The sequence below is a fragment of the Solea solea genome, chromosome 3 (assembly GCF_958295425.1).
Source record: "Solea solea chromosome 3, fSolSol10.1, whole genome shotgun sequence".
Classification (NCBI taxonomy): domain Eukaryota; kingdom Metazoa; phylum Chordata; class Actinopteri; order Pleuronectiformes; family Soleidae; genus Solea; species Solea solea.
The window spans coordinates 22,952,553-22,977,416 of record NC_081136.1 but is presented as its reverse complement, the minus strand read 5'-3'; the positions used below and the strand labels follow the sequence as shown (position 1 = coordinate 22,977,416).

The 24,864-nt window shown below is 38.0% G+C and overlaps 2 protein-coding genes across 2 annotated transcripts; both read right to left on the bottom strand.

Annotated features, from left to right (window-relative positions):
- Positions 1–3,367: 3,367 nt before the first annotated feature.
- LOC131456837 (extracellular calcium-sensing receptor-like) lies at positions 3,368–7,063 on the bottom strand. The gene is made up of 6 exons (XM_058625491.1): positions 6,960–7,063; positions 6,585–6,882; positions 5,668–6,462; positions 5,359–5,586; positions 5,154–5,277; positions 3,368–4,281 (listed from the first exon to the last, which is right to left on the bottom strand). The coding sequence occupies exons 1-6, from the start codon at positions 7,046–7,048 to the stop codon at positions 3,368–3,370; spliced, it is 2,448 nt and encodes an 815-aa protein (XP_058481474.1). The 5' UTR covers positions 7,049–7,063.
- Positions 7,064–9,961: 2,898 nt separating this feature from the next.
- LOC131456810 (extracellular calcium-sensing receptor-like) lies at positions 9,962–12,746 on the bottom strand. Its single transcript, XM_058625458.1, has 5 exons — positions 12,467–12,746; positions 11,619–12,371; positions 11,316–11,543; positions 11,101–11,224; positions 9,962–10,969 (listed from the first exon to the last, which is right to left on the bottom strand). The coding sequence occupies exons 1-5, from the start codon at positions 12,719–12,721 to the stop codon at positions 10,071–10,073; spliced, it is 2,259 nt and encodes a 752-aa protein (XP_058481441.1). The 5' UTR covers positions 12,722–12,746; the 3' UTR covers positions 9,962–10,070.
- Between the last annotated feature and the right edge of the window lie 12,118 nt (positions 12,747–24,864).

Below are 24,864 nucleotides of genomic sequence, written 5' to 3'. Positions count from 1 at the left end.
AGCATCATAAAGACCAACAGTGACAAAGTCCACAACACCATGTTCTGTTGGCTGCCAGTTGATAATGTCATACTTTGCTGCTGGGTCTCCATCCTCATTAAAGTAAACCTCATCTCCTTCCTTTGTTTTGAAGTTAATCTTTCTTACGTGCTGTAAAATCTTAAATAGGTGATCATTTAGTTAATCATATGACATACTTTTTTTGTTGAAATTAAACACATGTTTAGGTTTAAAACTCACTGTGAATGGATCTGGCTGCACCTTGTTGTTACATGTTTCATTACAGCCAAGAACACGGTGAAGTGCGTGGGCCACAGCATACACTCCTTTGTAGACATTGTTAAATATAGGCATGAGTGACATATCAGTGAAGCTGTTATGGACTCCAGTCAGATCTTCATGTCCAGTACATTCTCTCTGATTCCCTGATGATGATGGATTTGATTGATTGAACTTGCAGCTAAATAATGCCTCCCAGAACTCTGTGAAAGAGTCAGTACTTGTTGAATTGAGTGGCTTCACGTCCAGCATGAACTCTCTCATGCCACTGACATGTGCTTTGGGGATGGACAGGCCTATGGCACCATCCAGAATGTGATGCCTATCTAGTTTCGCAATTTGGTAATCGCCAATCCAGCCCTCACTTCCTATCCACTGGTATCCAGTTAAGTTGTGGTGGGTCAACTCATGTATTAGCACATCCATATCCATGTGGGAGAGGAAAGCAACAATTACCTTGGAGGTGGAAGCCTTGATAATATCAATTATCTTTTGTAGTTTTTCTGGTGGATCTGTTCTAAAAACAGCAACAGAATACTCCAGACAGACGCCCAGCTGCTGTGCAGTCTCTGTGAATATAGCTATTCCATTATTACCATAATCATCATTGCTTCTGATTGCTCCCACCCAAGTCCAACCAAAGTGCTTGACTAAAAGGGCCAGGGCTCTGCTCTGGTAGTAGTCACTGGGTATCGTTCTGAGGAAGGACGGGTACTTGGTTTTGTCACTGAGACAAGCACAGGTGGCAAAGTGGCTGATCTGAAGATAAACATATCAAAAGTAAAATAGTGACATTATCATATCTCCTCTGAGCAGCAGGTAGAATTCTTGTGTATTTTTTTCTTTTTATGAATCAAATGTAGTCATTTAAACTTACCCACCATTGGGATATGAAATGGCCCGATGACAGTAGCTATGGCCATACAAGGAGAAGAGGATGTTTCTCCTATAATGGCCAGCACCTGTGCAGGTCTGATACATGGTGTGTTGGAGGGAGCAGAAGTCACTTCATTACCATTTGCCTGTGCCAGTGCAGCTCTCACACTTAGGGCAATGGAGCCACATTCGTCATAAATTTTATAACCCAGAGAGACAGCAGGCAGTAGGTCTGTGGAGTTATTAATCTCCTCGATGGCAAAACGCATAGCCTGGGCAAACTGGAAACCCCTGAAATTCAAACTTAATGCAAACATTAATGAAAAGTCCAGTTGTTCTTAGATAAAATGTTACATTTGAACAGATTTCCACAGTATATAATTTACCTGGTACACTCCAGTGGTAATGGTTTGTCAATATAGTTTTCCCATCGGGTTTTCCAGCTGCTGTGGAAAGAGAATATTCCCCCCAACATGATGTCCCCATTCTTAAACAGCTGAGGGTTTTCAGGATCTCCTCTCTGTCTGCACAGCAGCTCCTCAGCCTGAGAATAAGATGCCACCAACAGCAGGTGTAAAAGTGTCCACCCTTTATCTGGACACCTCTGTATGGACATCATTGTGTGACAGATCATTTAACCACGTGGACGCATCACATGAACCTCAGTGTAAATCTGAGTCTGCACTGGTATTTATACATTTTTGCAGCATATAAATCCATATTCATGTTTCATATCTCCGTACCTGAAAGGCGGGGTGAGAGGAGGGAAGTTCCTGCACAGAATAGTTTGTAGAAATAGCAATATCTTGCTTTGTCTTAAAATAGTTTTATACATTTATACAATTCAATTAAACTATATATATATATATATATATATATATATATATATATATATATATATATATATATGTATATGTATATATATATATATATATATATATATATATATATATATATATATATATATATATGTATAGTTTAATATTATATGTATATCTATATATATATTTATTGATTATTGATTTCACCTGCTTGACTGGGTACACAGCCATAACAACAGACTGGTCTTCCTTTCTGAAGGACTTCATAAGTTCCTTGAACACAGCTCTCAGTGCAGATAAACACGCGCACATGAACCACGTACAAGAAAAAGCCCAAGTAAGACATTGATTGAAATTTCAAATTTGTGATCTTGTTCTTTTGATCTGAAGATCTGCAGCGGTGTGAGGCAGCATTGGTGTAGCAAGCAATGAGTGAGGGATGAATTGACCGTCTTTGTGTGAGAGTGGCTGTGATTTGAGCAAGATTGCAGTCAGCTGACTGTTAGTTGACTACAGCTGGGGCAGATGACTACTGTTTCCTGCATGACCTAATGCAAGGGGTCATTTGAAAAGTGAAAACATCCCGTTCATCTCAGTTTTATACCTCTTGAAATAGTGATTGTTTTCTGGATTGATTTTGTTTTTTTTGCCATACGAAATTACAGCAGTGGGCCTAACCCATGAGTACATTATCTTTTTACCTTTTCCCAGGTTTCTTTTCCTTCAACTCCCATATCTTTCACCACAAACACAAAAGTTATAGCCCTTTTTTTTTAGCGAAACCTGTTCTCCTGTTCACAGGTTAAGACATACTAAAGAAGACAGACAGATACATACTGATACACGCACACACACACACAATTTAATGAAAATACACAAACAGGAAAGAATGGAGAGATGAGCATGTACACACATATTTTGTGCTTTGTAATTAAAAATAAACTTTGACCTTTGACACACGCAGTGCTGTACATATCGTAGGTTCCATGAGGATACCGTCCAGAAGACACCTAATTGCAATATATTTTGAAGCACAGACAAATATTTGTTTTGTTGTTACCAAAGGTTGTTTTCTCCTACAAGTTCAAGAGACACCTAAACACGCACAATGGGATGAGTCCACATTCCCAGCTGCATTTTCTTAACATGTTGTAATACTGTGATTACTTTTTTACAAACTGTGATAAACCCAAACTCTGTAAGTAATTATTATGCATTCGGCTCCTGAGTTTATTTGTCATTAATTTTATTAAATCACGTTGCCCCCATTTTCTGTTACAGATTACTTATACACAATATAAGATATTAGAGTCGTACAAGACAGGTTTGGTTGACAAAATGTTACATGAAATGGAGACTTGCATTAAAAGGCACTTGCCACCGAATTACATTTAGAATGAGTTTGGTATCATCTTCCCCATCATATTCTTCTTTGTATTCTTCTCTGGTTTTAATAAGATAATGTAGCATTTTGGGATAAATATGCAAAACAACAATCCAAAACTTGAGCCCAGAATAGCAAATATTTCGACAGCAACACTGAACTTTCCAGGAGAGCTGACATAGGCTGGGATAAAGGTGATCCAGACTGCACAGAATATCAACATGCTGAAAGTGATGAATTTAGCTTCATTAAAGTTATCGGGCAATTTCCGAGCCAGAAAAGCAAGAATAAAACACAGGATGGCCAGAATTCCTATATATCCAAGTACAGCCCAATAGCCTACAGCTGAACCCAGAGCACACTCCAGGATGATCTTGTCCTTGAGTTCTTGAAAATTCTTGAATGGAAAAGGAGGAGAACTTGTTAACCAGATGATACATATGACAATTTGAATGAGAGTGAAAGCCAGAACGCTGAGTCTCTGCTGTGTAGGCCCAAACCATTTCATCATATTACTTCCTGGAAGTGTCGCCCTGAAGGCCATTAAGACCACCATAGTTTTCCCCAGGATACAAGAGATGCACAGGACAAAAGTGATGCCGAACGCAGTGTGTCGCAGCATGCAGGACCACTCTGACGGCTGGCCAATGAAGCTCAGAGAACACAGGAAACACAGAGTCAAGGAGAAGAGCAGCAGGAAGCTCAGCTCAGAGTTGTTGGCTCTGACAATGGGAGAGTTTCTGTGCATGAAAAAAATCAGCGATACAGAAGCAGTCGTGAATGTTCCAAATAGGGACGCTGCAGTGAGAAGTGCTCCCATAATTTCTTCATATGATAGAAACTCTATCTCCTTCTTGACGCAGGCATCTCTTCTCTCATTTGACCAGAATTCAGGATGACACTGCACACATGTGACGGAATCTGAAAAGTAGTGATGAAGCAGATCATTCATTATTGAGTTCACAGAGACGATGCCATTGAAAGTTAGTAATGTTTTTGTTCTTTAAAACAATAAGCCAATACCAACTGTAAAAAACAAAAATATCAGACTTTTATTCATCACAATAACCAACAACTTCAACACCACCAACACTATGAGCTTCCAACATGTAATCTGATTTGATGTCAGTAACTTCTGTGCAGATGAAGTTTTTCATCAAACGAACAATACAACAAGTTAAACATTAAAACAAATTTAGCCTAAAACAGAAATGTGGAAGTAAGTAAATGCTATCATAGATCTCAGGAATCATCCACCATTTTCATGAAGTGTCAATTACATGAAAATAAACGTCCCTTAAGTGTAAGACAGTGTAACGGCCCTGGTATACTTCTGCGCACAGTTGATGACACAAACGAAGCAACGGCCCAGATTTTGGAAGCGCGCGCAAATAGCGCGTTGGGTGCAAGTGGGACGGACCTTTCAGCTGATGAGTGGTCTGCAACAAGACTTGTACCGCCACAGGATGGTGAAGTCAGATACCACAGGACCCTGACACGCTAGTATACCAGGGTCTGTGCAATGTGATGCTGATGTGCACAGAAGTATACAAGGGCCTTAAGGATAAGGTTTTGAAATAAGGTCATGTTGAACAAGAAGTGATGGATGACGATTACATTCACTGAGTAGTGCAACGCAACCAGTGTATTTTGGGGGTTATTGTTTTCAAACATGATCATGTGATAATCCTTTAACGGTGTCCATCACATACATGTATATATGTATGTGATACAAGAATGAACCAAAGATTTTTTAAGTGAAGTGAAAAACCTTTGATGGATTATTACTGGACCTGTGACGTTGCTTATTTCTCCTTCTGCAGAGCTTATACAATCAAAGCAGCAGACAGGTTTTCCTTTTTGGAGAACCTTGCGAGTTCCTGGGGGACACATCTCACTGCAAACTGACACAGGCACCTGCATGAACAACATGTCTGATTAGTGTTCAGTCAAGTCATGATTACACAACTATAATACAGGTCACATCATGGTACTTACCAGTTTTGAGTTCTGTGCAAAAATGAGAGATTTATTGTTCAGATTTAGCTGTTTGTCTGAAGGTAAAGAAGCATCATAAAGACCAACAGTGACAAAGTCCACAACACCATGTTCTGTTGGCTGCCAGTTGATAATGTCATACTTTGCTGCTGGGTCTCCATCCTCATTAAAGTAAACCTCGTCTCCTTCCTTTGTTTTGAAGTTAATCTTTCTTACGTGCTGTAAAATCTTAAATAGGTGATCATTTAGTTAATTATATGATATACTTTTTTTGTTCTAATTAAAAACATGTTTAGGTTTAAAACTCACAGTGAATGGATCTGGCTGCACCTTGTTGTTACATGTTTCATTACAGCCAAGAACACGGTGAAGTGCATGGGCCACAGCATACACTCCTTTGTAGACATTGTTAAATATAGGCATGAGTGACATATCAGTGAAGCTGTTATGGACTCCAGTCAGATCTTCATGTCCAGTACATTCTCTCTGATTCCCTGATAATGATAATTTTGATTGCTTGAACTTGCAGCTAAATAATGCCTCCCAGAACTCTGTGAAAAATTCAGTACTTGAATTGAGTGGCTTCACGTCCAGCATGAACTCTCTCATGCCACTGACATGTGCTTTAGGGATGGACAGGCCTATGGAACCATCGAGAATGTGATGCCTATCTAGTTTTGCAATTTGGTAATCACTAATCCAGCCCTCACTTCCTACCCACTGATATCCAGTGATGTTGTGGTGGGTCAACTCATGTATTAGCACATCCATATCCATGTTGGAGAGGAAAGCAACAATTACCTTGGAGGTGGAAGCCTTGATAATATCAATTATCTTTTGCATTTTTTCTGGTGGATCCGTTCTGAAAATAGCAACAGAATACTCCAGACAGACGCCCAGCTGCTGTGCAGTCTCTGTGAATATAGCTATTCCATTATTACCATAATCATCATTGGTTCTGATTGCTCCCACCCAAGTCCAACCAAAGTGCTTGACTAAAAGGGCCAGGGCTCTGCTCTGGTAGTAGTCACTGGGTATCGTTCTGAGGAAGGACGGGTACTTGGTTTTGTCACTGAGACAAGCACAGGTGGCAAAGTGGCTGATCTGAAGAGAAAGATATCAAAAGTAAAATAGTGACACTATCATATCTCCTCTGAGCAGCAGGTAGAATTATTGTGTATTTTTTCCTTTTTATGAATCTAATGTAGTCATTTAAACTCACCCACCATTGGGATATGAAATGGCCCGATGACAGTAGCTATGGCCATACAAGGAGAAGAGGATGTTTCTCCTATAATGGCCAGCACCTGTGCAGGTGTGATACATGGTGTGTTGGAGGGAGCAGAAGTCACTTCATGACCATTTGCCAGTGCCAGTGCTGCTCTCACACTTATGCCAACAGAGCCACAATCGTCATAAATTTTATAACCCAGAGAGATGGCAGGCAGTAGGTCTGTGGAGTTATTAATCTCCTCGATGGCAAAACGCATAGCCTGGGCAAACTGGAACCCCCTGAAATTCAAACTTAATGCAAACAATAATGAAAAGTCCAGTTTGATAAAATGTTACATTTAAACAGATTTCCACAGTATATAATTTACCTGGTACACTCCAGTGGGGATGGTTTGTCAATATAGTTGTCCCATCGGGTTTTCCAGCTGCTGTGGAAAGAGAATATTCCCCCCAACATGATGTCCCCATTCTTAAACAGCGGAGGGTTTTCAGGATCTCCTCTCTGTCTGCACAGCAGCTCCTCGGCCTGAGAGAAAGATGCCACCAACAGCAGCTGTAAAAGTGTCCACCCTTTATCTGGACACCTCTGTAGGGACGCCATTGTGTGACAGATCATTTAACCACATGGAGGCATGAACCTCCATGTAAATCGGAGTCTGCACTGGTGTTTATACATGTTTGCGGCTTAGAAATTCATATTCATGTTCAATTTCTCTGGGACGAGAGGAGGGAGGTTCTTGTGCAGGATAGTTTTCATAGATAGCAAAAATAGCAAGAACATTCAAACACCCCTGTTAATGGGGAGACTATTGCTTGAATGATTTTTGTGATAATCGTTTGACACACGTTGAGGGACAGAAATGGACAGAAACACTTTCCTCTCATGTTGTGCACTTGCAGGATGTTCTTGTGTCATGGACACATCATACAGTATTTTGTTGCATGGGTAACAGACTGTCACCGTTGTCACCGTAGACATTCAAATTTAAAAATGTTTTAGAAAAACATCTCCATTGTACTGTCTACATTTATTTCTTCCGTCCTCTCAATTGAAAATCCATCCATTGTTGAAACAAAGTAAAAGAAGTAAGATGAGAATAGAAATAATAATAAGCTGACATCACAGATCTGGATGATACTGTATAAAGTGGCAGCAAAAGTCTGGTGGTGTTTGGTTGAGTGCCGGTGCCCGACCGGCAGGATCATATTAAATTATATAGGATCAAGGCTGCCGGTGCCATTGTTTACATGTGGTTATTGAAGTTGTTGAGTCCCTGGGGGTCTGTGAAGTCTTTAAATATTCACAAGGAAACGTCACAAACCGAGACATTATTTCCCTTTCTTTCCCCTGGCTCGGTCCATTTTGTCTCAGTTTTTGTTTAAAATAAATGAATTGCATTGAATAAAGTTATGTGCCTGAAATCTTTAAGCCCTGTTGTTGACGGGATTGTTTTTGAAAATTAAATACTATTAGATGGACTATATTTCATATATGGTTCCGCACTGTTTGGAGTCACTAGGTGAAGTTAAGACCGATGGATTGGACATTGACCATCATTGAATTGTGCAACTAATACAGGGTGGAAACAGAGGACGGTTCAGCTACATCTGGAGCGAATGCCCATTGAATATCCAACCTGAAACAAATTTTTTATTTTAATTTATTACCAGTGTTGTAATGTAACTAAGTACAAATATGTCGTTACTGTACTAAAGTGGAATTTTCACATATCTGTACTTTACTTTGTTATTTATATTTCTGACAACTTTTACTTTTACTCCACTACATTTCCTAAATAAAATGTGTACTTTTACTCCAATACATTTCCCTTAACCAGCTTGGTTACTCGTCACTAAAAAATAAAAGTTGAGTTGGTGACGTAATGTCTGTTTGTTGTCGCTAGTTGTTTTTAGCGGCACCAGCTGTTAGCCACTCAGCTGTTAGCCGCAGATTCCAGCTCCAAGTGGACTTAAAACACATCAGCGGCTCGTTGTTTACTGTGTCCGACACAAAGGCTCTGGTCTCCGGGATTCTGTTGTACACTCCGGACTCTGGGTTTCAGCTATCAGCTGTTTCAGCTCTCTGAGCTGTCAGCTGAGCGGCCAACCGATGAGCTAGCTAGCAAGCTCATGCAGGTAAACGCAGGTTCAACTTCCAAGTTGAATTGAAACACAGTGTGTCTAGAAGCTTCACAAACTAAAAAAGTTTCAAAAAGTTTCAAAAATACAAGCAGGCACAGGGAGCTTGAGAGAGAGCTTGTCACCATTCATGACAGAAGGTTAATTGTAATGTTGTTTTAAGTTGTTCCCCTGTGCCTACCTATTATGCTAATTGCTCACTTTGTTTAAATACTTTTACATTTACTTCTAATACTTAAGTTTTATATCAGAAAATTATCTGGTAAGCATGTACTTATACTCAAGTATTGCTTTCAAGTACTTATACAAGACTGTTTATTACTAATTTAATCATTCTTCCTCGTTCATCTCGGCGCTAGCTCTGTGTTAGCTGTGAACGCATGTGCACTGTGTGTGCGCAGTCGTAACTTTTCGTATTCTCGCGGTTGTCAATTCATATTCATGTTGAATAAATCACAACCGGGTATGTGCGCTTCTTTTTGACAGTTATCTGACCCCATAGTGATACAAATCACTTCCTGTGTGCAGGGGGGAAAAAAAGATGTAAAAATCCAAAGAGAAATAAACGTTCAAGTTATACAACAAATTACAGATTTTAGGCTTTATTGCATTTCTAGGTGTCACAACTTTTCAGGAAATGTGTTTTTTATGTAGTTTAATACATTCATATAAAAGGAAACTCCATACAGAATTCATCAAGCTTGTTATAGTGGACGAATGAAAGTCCACTGGGATTTTAAGATGAGTGGTATAATTACTTTATTGCCCCCAGAGAATGAACAGTATTTAGATTTGTACAAACATAGACCAATCACCGGTCAATAGTGTTTAGTTTGAGTCACATGGTTTTCTAAAATGTGTGTAAATTATGATGGTGTTACCACAATAATGAGTGATTTATTTGTATTTTCTTTTTTTTGGAATCTGCTAATCTGCGCATCTGTCCATTCTGACAGACAGATCTACAGCACATCTCTCCGTCCTGATGGATAGATCTGATGTCCGTCTGTCCGTCCTGACAATCCTCTGTCGCTCTTCCTGAGGTTTCTCCCATTTTTTCAAAGAAATACTTTGTCACTCATAAAATAAGGAATATGGTGACAAGAAGAAGAAAAAGATGAAGGTTGGGGGGTGGGGGCACCCCTGCACTACATTTTTGGGGGGTTAAATTATCCCATAATAATGGATGTTTTGCTTCTGATGCACTGATTCCCACAGGAAGGTAGAAAGAGATGTGAAGGATCTTTTATTGTTCCTGCCTCTGCAGAGACACTGTGAGGTTTTTAACAATTTTTTGGTCAAAATATACAAATTTTAAAACCAAATGTAATCACGCGTGATTACCCTTTTCCCATCAAATGTTTCTTTGTGTTCAGTTCAGGTTTGAGTACAATAATGAAACATTTTGGAGCAAATATGCAGAAAAGTATCCCATAACTAGAGGCTAAAATAGCAAATATCTCCACAGCCACAGTGAATTTCCCAGGTGAGCTGACATAAGCCGGAATAAATGTGATCCAGACTGCACAGAATATTAACATGCTGAACGTGATGAATTTAGCTTCGTTAAAATTATCTGGCAACTTTCGAGCCAAAAAGGCGAGAAAAAAACATAACAAAGCTAAGAGTCCTATGTATCCTAACACAGCCCAGAAGCCGACAGGTGAACCCAGAGCACACTCCAGTATAATCTTCTCTTTATAGTGTTTGATGTTTTTGAAGGGTAATGGAGGTTTGATCGTCAGCCACAGAATACAAATTAAAACCTGTATGAGAGTGAAAGCCAGAACACTGAGTCTCTGCTGTGCGGGTCCAAACCATTTCATCATATTACTGCCTGGAAGTGTCGCTTTAAAGGCCATTAAAACAACTATGGTTTTCCCCAGAATACAAGAGATACAGAGGACAAAGGTGATGCCGAACGCAGTGTGTCTCAGCATGCAGGACCACTCTGACGGCCGGCCGATGAAGGTCAGAGAGCACAGGAAACACAGAGTCAAGGAGAAGAGCAGCAGGAAGCTCAGTTCAGAGTTGTTGGCTTTTACCAAGGGAGTGTCCTTATTGATCAGAAATAGTGTGGCCACAAGTAAGGTAAGAACAACTCCAAAGAGAGTGAAAAACACAAGTATTTTACTCATCACCTCTGGGAAGGAGAGGAACTCAACGTTTTTCAGAATACAAGCATCTCTGTTTTGATTTGACCAGTACTCTTCAGGACACTTGCTGCATCCATTAGCATCTGTAATAGAAATGTCGTTTGTTACATACCAAAAACACGAGTAAGACTTTTTACCATCGCAAACTTTAACATGATACAGTGCAAGCAGACAAACAGTGTGTCCAAGTTGCCGTATTTTGGGTCGGTGGCACCTGTGGTGTTGCTGATTTCTCCCTCGGCACATGGTACGCAGTCGTAGCAGCACACAGGCTTTCCTTTTTGAAGGACTTTACGAGTTCCTGGACGGCAGCTTTCACTGCAAACTGATACAGGCAACTTTGAATGAGAGGAGAAAAAAACACAGTGACGTTATTGTCAAACTACAAGGCCACAGCAGAAATGGATAGTTTACTTTTTTTATAATTGCCTCTTTGTTTCCTCCAGGCCACATTATGTCTTCAGTCCTGAGGGCAAACTTTTGTCCTGAAGGCAGAGAGGCATCATAGTAACCAACAGGTTTAAAGTGGACCGACCCGTCTGATTCACGCTGCCAGTTCACCACCTCATACCGAGCCACAGCAGCTCCAGTTCTGTCAAACCACACTTGGTCCCCATTTTTGATTGTGAAGTTCACGTGTTTCAAAGAATTCACTACCTAAAATTCCAGAACTGAATGTTAGCACTAAGTGACATGTGACTAATGCAGAGTGTTGACATCAGTTAACTTTACCTGCCAGGGATTAACCTTCACCGTTTTGTCACACCCCCCACTGTAATCACACTTCAGCATGCTGTGCAGAGAATAGGCCACAGCATAGATGGCTTTGTAGATGTTGCTGGAGTATCTCAGCTCTGCCACATCATCATCATCATCATCTTTGAGCTCAATAAGTTGTTGGTTTTCTTGACATGGTACAGTCTCTGCCATGGTGCCCCCACTGTTCTCCTGGCAGTCTCTCTCCCAGAAACCATTGATCAAAAAATCATCCAAACCGCTGATGTTGGCCTTTTGCACGGCGAAGCCCAGTGAACCTCCCAGCACACTGAAGCTGGTGGGAGTGACGAGACTGTCAGCAGTGATCCAGGCCTCCACACCAATGAACTGACGGCCTGTAATGTTGTGCAGACTCAGCTGCTCCAAGAGGTTGTTCATCTCTACGTGGGCCAGGAAACCCACAATGACCCGTGCGGTGCTTTTACGGATCACTTCGACCACTTTCATCAGTTTGTCTGGCTCTGCTCTGTGAAATTTCTCTGTGTACTCCACACACACACCCTCCTCTCTGGCTGCAGTGAGGAAGATGGCCATGCCGTTGTTGCCATAATCACTGTCACTGTTGACTGCCCCGACCCACGTCCAACCAAAGTGTTTGACCAGCTGAGCAAGGGCCCTGCTTTGATAGAGGTCACTGGCAATGGTTCGAAAAAAAGAGGGAAATGCCTTCCTGCTGCTTAAACACTCACAAGTAGCTGAATGACTTATCTGATCATTTACAGGCAGAGAGAGGGAGAGAACAAGAGAGAGAGACTATGAAAGAGTTTGCTCAAAATACACCAAATAAGACACTTATTACTTACCACTGGTATTTTGAACGGTCCTGTAGTACGTGACAATACTATTGTTGAAGAAGACTCAGACTCTCCAATGATCGCATGAACAGCTGATTTACCGAAGCATGTCTTCCCCGCAGTCTGCTCATCACCGTTCATCAGAGCCATCACTGCACGCATGGAGGACAATGTTGAGCCACAGTTGTCATAAATACGGTATCCAACAGAAACATTTGGAAGAAGAAAGTCACTCTGGTTTATTTCTTCTATTGCAAATATCATGGTCTGGGCAAATCGGAACTCCCTGAGGTTGACACTGAAACAAAAAGAACAACATAGAGTCTTGTGTTCACTGAGACCGTTTTGTTATACAAAGCCTATGCGATTACCTGGAGCATGCGAGCCGCGTTGGTTTCACCGTAAAGGAAAGTGGAGGTTGTGTGATTTTGCTGTGGATGGAAAAGATGCCACCGATCATGACATCTCCCTCTTTCGACAACAGAGGAAACTCGGGACTCCCCAGAATCTGACAGGAAGCAGGTTCATCCTCTGCTGCTGCAAACACGAACAGCAACTCTGCGAAAAACACCGTGATCACTGGAGACATTTTGTCCTCTCACAAGGTGATGAGTACAGAGTGCGTGTTTTATAATCTTAGATCAGGGGTGTCGAACTCATTTTTGTTCAGGGGCCACATACAGCACAATTTGATCTCAAGTGGGCCGGACCAGTAAAAATAGTAAAATAATAGCATAATAACCTATGAACAACAAGAACTCCTTGCTTTTTTTCTCCTTTGTTTTACATTTGTTTTACAAAATATCGTATTTGACATTACGTTTAGATTGTAATCGTAGTGTGAAATTTTAACAAATTCATCCTGTGGGCCGGATTGGACCCTCTGGCGGGCCGGTTCTGGCCCCCGGGCCGTATGTTTGACACCCCTGTTTTAGATGATCTCTCAGTGACAAGTCACAGATAAATTAGGTTGACCAGCTTTAATTTGACCTTTCCCCTCCAGACATGTTTTATAATCCCTTGAGATTAAACTCCTTTTTTGAGGGAGGCTAGACCAAGGTGCACTCCAGTGAAATGATTTAAGTCCAGTTTCAGAATAACAATTATATTCTTCTGTTAAACTGTTTGTCAGTAGAGTTTTGATTTCACCCGGGGAAATAAAATTCTAAAGCTGGAGTGAATTTTGCAGATTGTTCAATAACCATTTCACCAAGTTCTGAGTGGATCTTGGGAACTCTGAAGAGGAACAGATGTGATGAGCAGGACTTATAAACCTGTAAATCCTTAACCTTAGTGAAGACCATGAGAGCATAAAGTTCTCAGGTCAAGTTAGAAGTGACTTTACTGCAACAGATTAAACTGAAAAACATGTGTCACTATATTTTATGAGTGCATTGACAAAGAAATGACAATAGAAAATATAATTTGATGACAAAATGGCACAATATAAGTCAAATATTTGACATTATGTGTCCATCATTGTTTATTGTCAGCTGGTCTCATTGGTCTCTTCTATGTTTAAACATAAACAGCTTCTGGCGTTTTTCATTTTTGAGCGGAGATTATCTTTGACCAATGTATGATTATTATACTGTATATAGTATAGTATTATACTATTATCTGGGACATTCAATATACCTTTTAGTATCATTATGTCAAACTAAATGAGCCAGTGATGATGAAAGATGGTTTTTCATATAGCAAAAGAGTGATTGTAATTAATGTTGTTCTTTTATAATATAATGTCATATAGAATTGATTTATCGCATAGGGCTTCCTGGGATAAATGAAAAGGTCAAATAATAGTAAGTATCATAATATAATTACTATTTTAAAATAACCAATGTCAAATGACTTTTCCATTGGATGTGTCATTTGTATTATTTATTTAAAATAATTTTACCAATCCTCAGTGTAGCATCATTTTTATGGAGCTCTGTATTTGGATATATGAATTAAAGTTCAACTTTTGACAACTAATCAAAACAAACAAAAGAATTGGCGACATCTGATTTAACAAGGCAGTGGACTGTGTGATATTTAATTTGATGTTGTTCTTATTTTTCAGCCGAGGGAAATATTAATATAGAGCTGATTTGCCTGTTAGGCATCTTTTAATTAAAAACTTGTTTGTGTGTTTGTTCACTTGTCTGCCTCTCTGTCTCTGGAGGGGTTTGTCCTTTGGGACCTGCTTTAATTTGAAAGAATGATGTGAGGAACAAATGCCTAATAGATGACATTGATTAACACCACAGGCTTTTCCAACTTCATAATAACAAGAATGATAATAATAATAATAATAATAACAATAATAATAACTAAACAACTCACTGTGTCTCCTGTGTCTCAACTTCTCTCCTTGACCTTTTTTCTTTAGAAATATTGCATCAGGATTTCATCAGCTGTGTTTGTGAGATGTTGATGTGATGAGAACACTTTGCTTTACCTAACGTTAGTTTAGTTTAGTTTAGTTTAGTTCTGTTTATTCAAAGTTACCATTAGTTACTACCTGAGAGTCCTTAAACTTTGTCAAGTTTGTGACCAAAAACATAAACACATATACACAGACATAACACGACAAATAAAAACAAGAAAAAAAAACTAAAGTGCAGTCAAATGTATAGAAACATAAAATATCAATAACATAAATAAATGAATAAATAAATAACACACAGTATGTAGATGGATTTTCATGCATTAGCAGAGCATTGACTATATGTTGTATAGATGAAATGTCGTATAGATTGTATATTGTATAAATGAAATGTTGTATAGATTATATATTGTATAGATGAAATGTTGTATAGATTATATATTGTATAGATGAAATGTTGTGTAGATGAAATGCTGTATAGACTATATATTGTGTAGATGAAATGTTGTATAGATTATATATTGTATAATTAAATGTTGTATAGATTATATATTGTATAGATGAAATGTATAGATTATATATTGTATAATTAAATGTTGTATGGATTATATATTGTATGTTGTATAGATTATATATTGTATAGATGAAATGTTGTATAGATTATATTGTATAAATGAAATGTTGAATATATGACCATTTTCACCACTGAATAAATGTTAATCTCCTGTGTTGTAGTTTTCTTCAGTGGACATTAGAGGGCAGTGTTGGTGACACTGTGTGATGTGACTTTATTAAGAACAACACTGTTACTGTTGTGTTAAAAACACAATTAAAAGTTATATTCATTTATTTTTATTATTCAGACAGTGAGCGCCGGTAACAGATAAAACAAAAATTAATTTGTTTAAAAATGTCTCGGGAGGGGTTTGGACCTGCTTTAATTTGAAAGAATGATGTGAGGCACAAATGCCTCGTGGACGACAATGATGAACACCTCAGGCTTTTCCAACTTCATAATAACAACAATAATAATGAAAACAACAATAACAACTAAACAACACACTGTGTCTCCATGTGAACTGAACTTCCCTCCTTGACTCTTTTTTCTTTAGCAATATTGCATCAGGATTTCATCAGATCTGTTTGTGAGATGTTGATGTGATGAGAATACTTTACCTAACTTTAGTTTAGTTTAGTTCTGTTTATTATAAGTCACTTCTTCTTATCATTATTATTATTAGTAGTAGTAGTAGTATTATCATTATTATTATTATTATTATTGTTATTATTATTATTATTAGTAGTAGTAGTAGTAGTAGTAATATTAATACACTTATTATTGTTATTATTGTTTGTATTGGTATTATCATCATCATTATTATTATTATTATTATTACTATTGTTATTATTAATAATAATGGTCGACGGGGGCCCTCCGATGACAGGTCAAGTTTGCCACTCGGTCAGGGGTCTGCTGGATGGAGGGACAGTCATTAAGCCCCTGTTGGCCATTATTATTTTTATTATTGTAACAATAATAATAATAATAACAATAATAATAATAATAATAAGAAGAAGAAACCTTACTTTAGTTAAGTTTAGTTCTGTTTATTAAAATTCACCATTAATTACTTCCTGAGATCCACAAACAATCATATAACTTTGTGTTTGGATTTTATAATTGTCATAAAAGTTTGTGACCAAAAACATAAACACATTACAAGCTATTGTATAGATGAAATGTTGTATAGAAGAAATGTCGTGTAGATTATGTTGTATAGATGAAATGTTGAATGAGTGAACATTTTCAGTACTGAATAAATCTCCTGTGTTGTAGTTGCAGTTTTCTTCAGCCGACAGCAGAGGGCAGTGTTGGTGACTCTGTGTGATGTGACTTTATGAAGAACAACACTGTTACTGTTATGTTAGAAACACAATAAAAGGGTTATATTTCTTCGTTTTTTATTAGTCAGATTGTGAGAGCTGGTAACAGAGTTCATTTGTTTAAAAATGAGATTTTATTTATATATTATTTCTTTCTTTTGTTGTATCGGTGGTTTATGTGAAGTGCTATTTTGAAATTACCCTGTGAATCCAAAAATGAATGTTCACATCTGTGCGCTATTGCTGTTGTTATTATTATAAACAACCCCATCATTTTCTTTGTGGACAGTGCTGCCATCTCCTGGCAAAGATTATTCAACAACCAAAGGTTTCCATAATGATTAGACATGCCACTGATGATGAGGAAAGACTGAAAGCACTAAACACAATAAACACTGTCCTGTCTTGTACAAATGCAAAATACAAGCTATAAGAAGTGTTCAAGTTAAAATGGACCAAAAATGAGTTGATAAAAAAATAGAAATGTTCGTCAGACGCAACAAAGACAATTTAAATGTGTGTGACATTTAAAATCAGTCCAGATGTTTACATGACACGATGTTCAACATCTGGACAAACACTTTCCCTGACAGTGACAATAAAAAATATAATGAGAATTCATGAATCAAAAAAGGTTCATAAATCAGTGTCAAAGCTGAGACCATATTACATATATATATATATATATACATATATATATATATATATATATATATATATATATATATATATATATATATATATGTATGTGTGTATATAATATCTATAAAACTATGAAGGTGTGTAGAACTTAAAACCATATGAGATAATAAATGTGAAAGAACCACCACACTACTAATTAGTTCGATCCGAACATCACACCCTGGACAGTTCACCAGTCCATCACAGGGCCACATGTAGAGAAAAACAACCATTCACTCTCACATTCGCGTACGGTCAATTAAGAGTGATCGATTTACCTAATATTGCATGTTTTTGGACTGTGGGAGGAAGCCGGAGAAAACCCCCACACACACACACGGCCAGAAAATGGAAACTCAATGCAGAAAGGCCCTTGTTCCAACCAGGGCTTGAACCACTACACAACCCGTGTTGCCAGACTTGCTATAATTCTTTTGACACAAAGTTTAGAAAGTGTGAAAGTTACGGCTAATATTATTTTTTAAAATGTCTTTTATCTGATTGTGACAATTTTGACAGTGATGTTTAACAAGTTTATTTTAGTTTTTGTTTCTTTTCCAAACTTTCCAAAGTTGACGTCGCTGACTCTTTCACTTTAAACTGGAGTTTGTGTTTTCCACAGTAACAATGAGAATCATATGATTGTGTGTGAAATTCAAAAAGACGTTGATGTAGCTTAACTGTCACACTTTGTGACTTCTGTGACTGTTGATTTGATTATTGTGTGATTGTTAGTGTGCTTGCTGCATGGTGCATATTGACTGTGGTGCAGTGCAGCTCATTGTTTTGGAAGAGTTGTGATCGCCGCTAATTAAATGTCAGATTTAATTATTATCTTAACACAACAGCTGCTGAGCTTCAGTGTGACGGCCTCGGGCACACATGTCGTCAGTCTTGCTTGTCTTTTCTTGCCCACCCTCGGCCTCCAGGGAAAAAGGTTAATTGTCAGATTTAAGGAGGTGATGTGATGATGACACAATAACAAGTGTTAAGTGTTTCCCGAGTGTGTTGCACCTCACTAACATGTTGTTAATCATAATAAAATCAAAACAACATCTAACATCTGTAAGGTTATTTATCTCATGTTCATAAACAAGTCACACACACACAATTTGTATTTAATGAAAAAGTTAACTCCAGAAATATGTAATGTGACCAGAAGTTTTTTATCTTTTTCAAATATAAACATGAAAAGATAAAGTGGGACCATGCGGTGGTCTAGTGGTTAGTCTGTTTTCTTTCCAGCAAGAAGACCTGGGTTCACGACCTGGTCAAAACAAGGGTATTTTTGCAGGAGTTCACATGTGCGTGCAAGCTCTGTGTGCGTCTGTCTGTGTGTGTCAGTAAACACAGTTAGATGGATCTCACTCGTGCAGCAGAATTGTTCATTTCCTTCTCATTGAGTATTTCGTTTTATGACAGAAAGTCACAACGTCACCAAACGTAAACAAACAGACATTACTTCTCTTTCTTTCCTGAAACGATGCTGTGTTTACGGGGGAACTTTTTGAAAATGGCAAAGAAAAAGATTGTTTCTGTGTGGACGAGGCAGGCCTCATACTCGGAACTTTCTCTATCATCCCCTTTGTTTTCTTTACAGAGCTCTCACACCATGTGATGAAAGGGGAGACATGACACAACAGTGACAGGACTGTAGGACTGTGTTGACCTGCAGTCATCATGTACGGAATGTAAAGCAGTGGAGATAAGACACAGAGCCACTGCTCTGCATAAGTGAATCTGTGATCGACCTCATTTAAATATGTTCCATGAGCTAATGAAGCCAAAACATACTTTAGTTTACTTTTTTTTAATCACATGTGTAGAAATGAAGAGTATTTGAGTTCATAAAGAAATACTCTGTTTTCAAAATACGAACATACCATGTCCTTTAAATCAAGGGCCTGTTGCACAAAATTAGAATTAATATCCAGGATATCTGAGAAAGCCAGTCTTAACCTATGCTACTAAGTTCCTCCTGACTTAGTCTGTTGAACGAACGGACCAGGATGAGAAGGCTTGGTCAAACCAGGTGTGACTTATCCTGGTAAGTGCGTGTTCACATCTCTTTGAAGTATACCGTGAGGTCGATCACAGATTTACTGATGCGGAAGTGGAGAAGACGTGTGTCACCAAGCAAACAACAGCGTATAATGGAAACTTATGAAGAGATAAAACACTTGATAGGTAAAAGATATCATACAGTCGCTTTTAATAAGATCAGAGAAAAGTCTGGCTGAAATGTCGACTGACTGAATGCATAAGTAACTCAATATAAATACTTAGAGAGCTTATTTAAGCAAAGTAACTGTTTTTATACTGTTCCCTACTGTTCCGTACTGTTCCGTACTGTTTCGTACTTTTCCGTACTGTTCAGTACTGTTTCGTACTGTTTCGTACTGTTCACTACTGTTCCATACTTTTCCGTACTGTTCCGTACTGTTTCGTACTTTTCCGTACTGTTCAGTACTGTTTCGTACTGTTTCGTACTGTTCACTACTGTTCCATACTTTTCCGTACTGTTCCGTACTGTTTCGTACTTTTCCGTACTGTTCCATACTGTTTCGTACTGTTCACTACTGTTACATGCTGTTTCGTACTGTTCACTACTGTTCCATACTTTTCCGTACTGTTCCGTACTGTTTCGTACTTTTCCGTACTGTTACATGCTGTTTCGTACTGTTCAGTACTGTTCCATACTTTTCCGTACTGTTCCGTACTGTTCCGTACTTTTCCGTACTGTTCCGTACTTTTCCGTACTGTTCCGTACTGTTCCATACTTTTCCATACTGTTTCGTACTTTTCCTTACTGTTCCATACTGTTTTGTACTTTTCCGTACTGTTCCGTACTGTTCCATACCTTTCGAAACTGCTTCAGTGTCAAATGTCCTTCATGTTTGTCCTGGAGGACGTTTGATGTGGATCTGTGTTCAGTCACATGACCGATCACACGAGAGAAAACTAACACAACACGAGCTTCCCTACTGTGACTGTAAGAGAACGTGATTATTTGTGAAATTACCAATTAATATTCTTATAGTGTGACATTTGTGTTACAGCAGTATGAGGTGCTATAGGGTGTTTTCTGCATAGAGGTACTGAAGATACATTAACTGCAATACAGTAAAAACAATGTATTGATGTGCAGAGAAATCACAAATACATAACCACTGACTTTATCACATACAGTTCTGATAGTAAATCATGCCTTTATTTAAATGTTCCACTTGTCCAGGTGAAAGAAAATGCTGCTTGCAAAAATAATAATAATGTAGTCCCTGTTGCATCACCTGTGGGGAGTTCAATAATCAGCAATGGACGGTGTCCTGTCAGAAGGTTTGTCGAAGTATTTAGCGTTTTAATCAAATCGGAACATCGGTCTTCATGCAATCATTCAACACTAATCAGAATTAAAATAACATTGAACCACATGTAATCACTGTAATATTTCAATGCAGGTTAATAAAACTCCAATAAGATCATGAATAACGTGTAACACGTTTCTGACAAGATTTAACAGGTGACTGGACGGATTGAGCAGCAGGATTAACATATCCAGCTAACTGCAAATAATAAATCACCATTGTTTTCATGCAACCAGCGTAAGGCTAAGTTCAGCCACGATAAGTAACATAGCCCAGCTTAATCCCTTATCCTAGTTTCGTGAGAAACTAGAAAGGCTGAAAAACAAAGGTCTAGAGTCTAGAGAGTACACTCACACACACACACACACACACACACACACACACACACACACATAATGATACACAAAACCACATAGACACACACACTGATATACTGTCACAGTGTTGTTTGAATGAATGAATGAATGAATGACAGACATGGTTTTTATTCATCCTTTAATACAAACTCACATCATGATTAGAATTTATTTTACAAGTGAGACTGGATCAATTAATGTGTTCATAATTATAAAGTGAACATATCTAATGTCAGACGTTCATACAGAGCAGTCATTGTAATTGTGTTATAATTAATTGTGTAGTATTGTGTTATAACCTGAACAAAACAAAACTTGTAACAAATGAAACGAAACAGTGAATTAAACAAAACAAATTAAAACATTCATTCTCATTATTAAATTCATCATTAAAGATTGAGTTAGTATGTTTGTAAAAGTCTATTCTCACTTTAGTTACAAAGTGTCTTCTGTATGTGAGAGTGATGTTTTAACAAAGTCTGCCACCTAGTGTCGACATGTTTCTACAGCAGTTTGAAAAGACAAACAAGCCACAGTGTGTGAAAAAGAACAGATGAAGTCCTTTCTTTTATTCTATTTATTCTCTCACATTTAAACACCTGTTTTTATTGAACAGGAAGTGGTTGATGTGAACTTTATTTATATAGCACTCTTCTTAACAAATGTTGCAAAGTGTTTTACTTGGTAAGATAAGGAAAGAAAGAAGCCCAACACTTTAAACATGAGGAAACAGAAAAGGGTGAGTGCAGTGAACCCAACCACTGTAACATCTGAAGCCATCATCCTAAATCACTTAATACACTGACCTTTGGTGAACTTGACTTTCCCAGGGGTTTCACATCATTTAGCCATCACTGCTCAGGGAAAGGAAAGGTAGAGTATACTGCCAACTGCATGGGCAACCAACTACCTCACCAACAGGCCACAGTATGTGAGGCTAGATCTGGACCACAAAGGCCCACATGACTTCAAATTAGAAACATATGTTATTCTTTCATTCATTCATTCATTCATTTTTTTGTTTTCCACATATCTAATAAATATTTACTTTTATTTTCAATTTCAACTCAAGGTTCTGGGGTGACGTTTCATTCACTAATGTCAAATATTTCGGTAAAACTAATGTTACAGAGCAATTTTTAACTTAAATCCAAGGGTTTTAAACAAGACAATAACATCAAAAGTGATCATCATTTTCTTTGTTGTGTTTTTAAACTATATTAGCATTACAGCATGTATTGATTTGGCTTACGGGATATTGATATTGTTACAACTGTGATGCAGTAACTCAACAAACAATGACAGTGCGTTTGATACTGTGCAGGTTGCTCAAACAGATTAGTTATACCTTCAGTGGAGTTACAGTGCCCTATGATGGACAAAACCAGCACTTGCTAAAATAAAAAGATATGAGTCACCTATTTTCATCCATCCATCCATCCATTTTCTACTGCTTTATCCTCCACATGAGGGTCACGGGGGTACTGTGCCAATCTCAGCTGACATAGGGAGATAGGCAAGGTACCCCCTTGACAGATGACCAGTCCATCACAGGGCCACATAGAGACAAACAACCATCCACTCACACTCTCAAACCTACGGTCAATTTAGAGTGTCCTAATTGCATGTTTTTGCACTGTGGGAGGAAGCTGGAGAACCCGGAGGAAACCCACGCACACAGGGAGAACATGCAAACTCCATGCAGATAGGCCCTTGTCCACCTACTGTCAGTCTTTTGATATTTTGTTAATTTGTGACATATGCTCTCTCTCTCTCCCTCACTCACTCACTCACTCACACACACACACACACACAAGCACATGCATCTATTCATGCATTCATTTGGACAGCCTAAACAATGCATTATCCCTAACCTTGACCATAATCAAATAATGGCTAACCTTAACCTTAACCCAACCACAATTCAAATCTTAGTACTAACCTTAACCATGTCCTTAACCTAACAAGGTCCTGCCTCATTAGGACCAGGTTTTGGTTTACGTGTGGACTACGGGTCCTGACAATGTGATTGCTAGAAAAGGTCATAAAGAGTGTCCACACAGACACACACATATGCACACTTGTTTGTTTGTTTGTTTGTTTATTTGTTGTCTTTGTCTCTCATGTCTCTTTGTTTATCCTTTGTTTGTCCTCTACTGTCCTTTCACCCTAACAGTTCTGGTTCTGGTTCTGGTTCTGGTCCCTCATGTTTACTCACTTTGTGAAGATTATACTTATAATTATCATTAGTAGTAGTACAGTAGTTGTGATCCATTTGTGACAAAAACAAAGAAATAAAAACAAACTGAAGAGTGCAGTTTTTTTATAACAAGGAGAGTTCCTCACTCTCATGTTTCATGTCTGTCATCAATGTGTTTTTGTAAATTCAGATTATTTTACAACTGTAATATAAATAAAACATGTTGCACTATGTAAACCACAACATAATAAATCTTATATAGACTCAGAGTTTTACAATGTCTTCTGAAACATAACATTTACAACATATTTACTGACATGAGACAAGAAGTCCATCCATGTGTCTGTAATCTGCTAATTTAGACACATCAATCACTTCCTGTTCACTAAAAACATGTGCAGGTGTTGAGAATAAAAGAGAATAAAAGAAAGGGTTTCATCTGTTCTTTTTCCACACACTGTGGCTCGTTTGTCTTTTCAAACTGCTGTAGAAACATGTCGACACCAGGTGGCAGACTTCATTAAAACATCACTCACATACACACTATTTTCTTTTTTTCTTTTTAACAAGTGCTGGTTTTGTCCATCAGAGGGCACTGCAACTCCACTGAAGGTTGATCTGTTTGAGCAACCTGCACAGTATCAAACACACTGTCATTGTTTGTTGCGTTACTGCATCACAATTGTAACGATATCAATATCCAGTAAGCCAAATCAATAAATACTGTAATGCTAATAAAGTTTGAGAAAAACATAAAAAAGAAAATGATGATCACATTGATTGCAGCTGGGGAACATAATGATTGTGATGTTATTGTCTATAATCCTTGGATTAAAGTTAAAAAAATTGCTTTGTAACATTAGTTTTACCAAAATATTTGACATTAGAATGAAAAGTAACCCCAAAGGAAAATAAAAGTAAATATTTATTAGATATGTGGAAAAACAAGAAAATGAATTAATGAATAACATATGTTTCTAATTTGAAGTCATGTGGGCCTTTGTGGTCCAGATCTAGCCTCACATACTGTGGCCTGTTGGTGAGGTAGTTGGTTGCCCATGCAGTTAGCAGTCTACTCTACCTTTCTCCCTGAGCAGTGATGGCTGAATGATGTTGAAACCCCTGGGAAAGTCAAAGATCACAATCCTCACAGTGGTTCCAGGGGTCTCCAAGAGAGTGATGGAGTCTATATTGGGCCCTAAGCTGAATTTGATTTGGGGCACCCCTCCCAACACCTCAAAGTCACCTGTGCTTGACTATTATTGATAAATGTAACACTATAAATTGCATTAATTATATTATAGTTGTGTTATTTACTCCAACATTCTTGTTTTGTTTCTTGTTTTTTAATATTAGAAGGTAGTGAAATCACAAAAGTGGCCTAGTTTTAATTTAAGTGTCACACTTATTGTGGTGATACTGAACCTGAATTTCAAAATAACAAAATACAACAGCATACATTGATATATATAAATGTATCTAAAGATGTCAAGATTGCTTTAATATGTTAAAATGTTGTCTGTTTCTCATATGCTATTGGGGGAGCA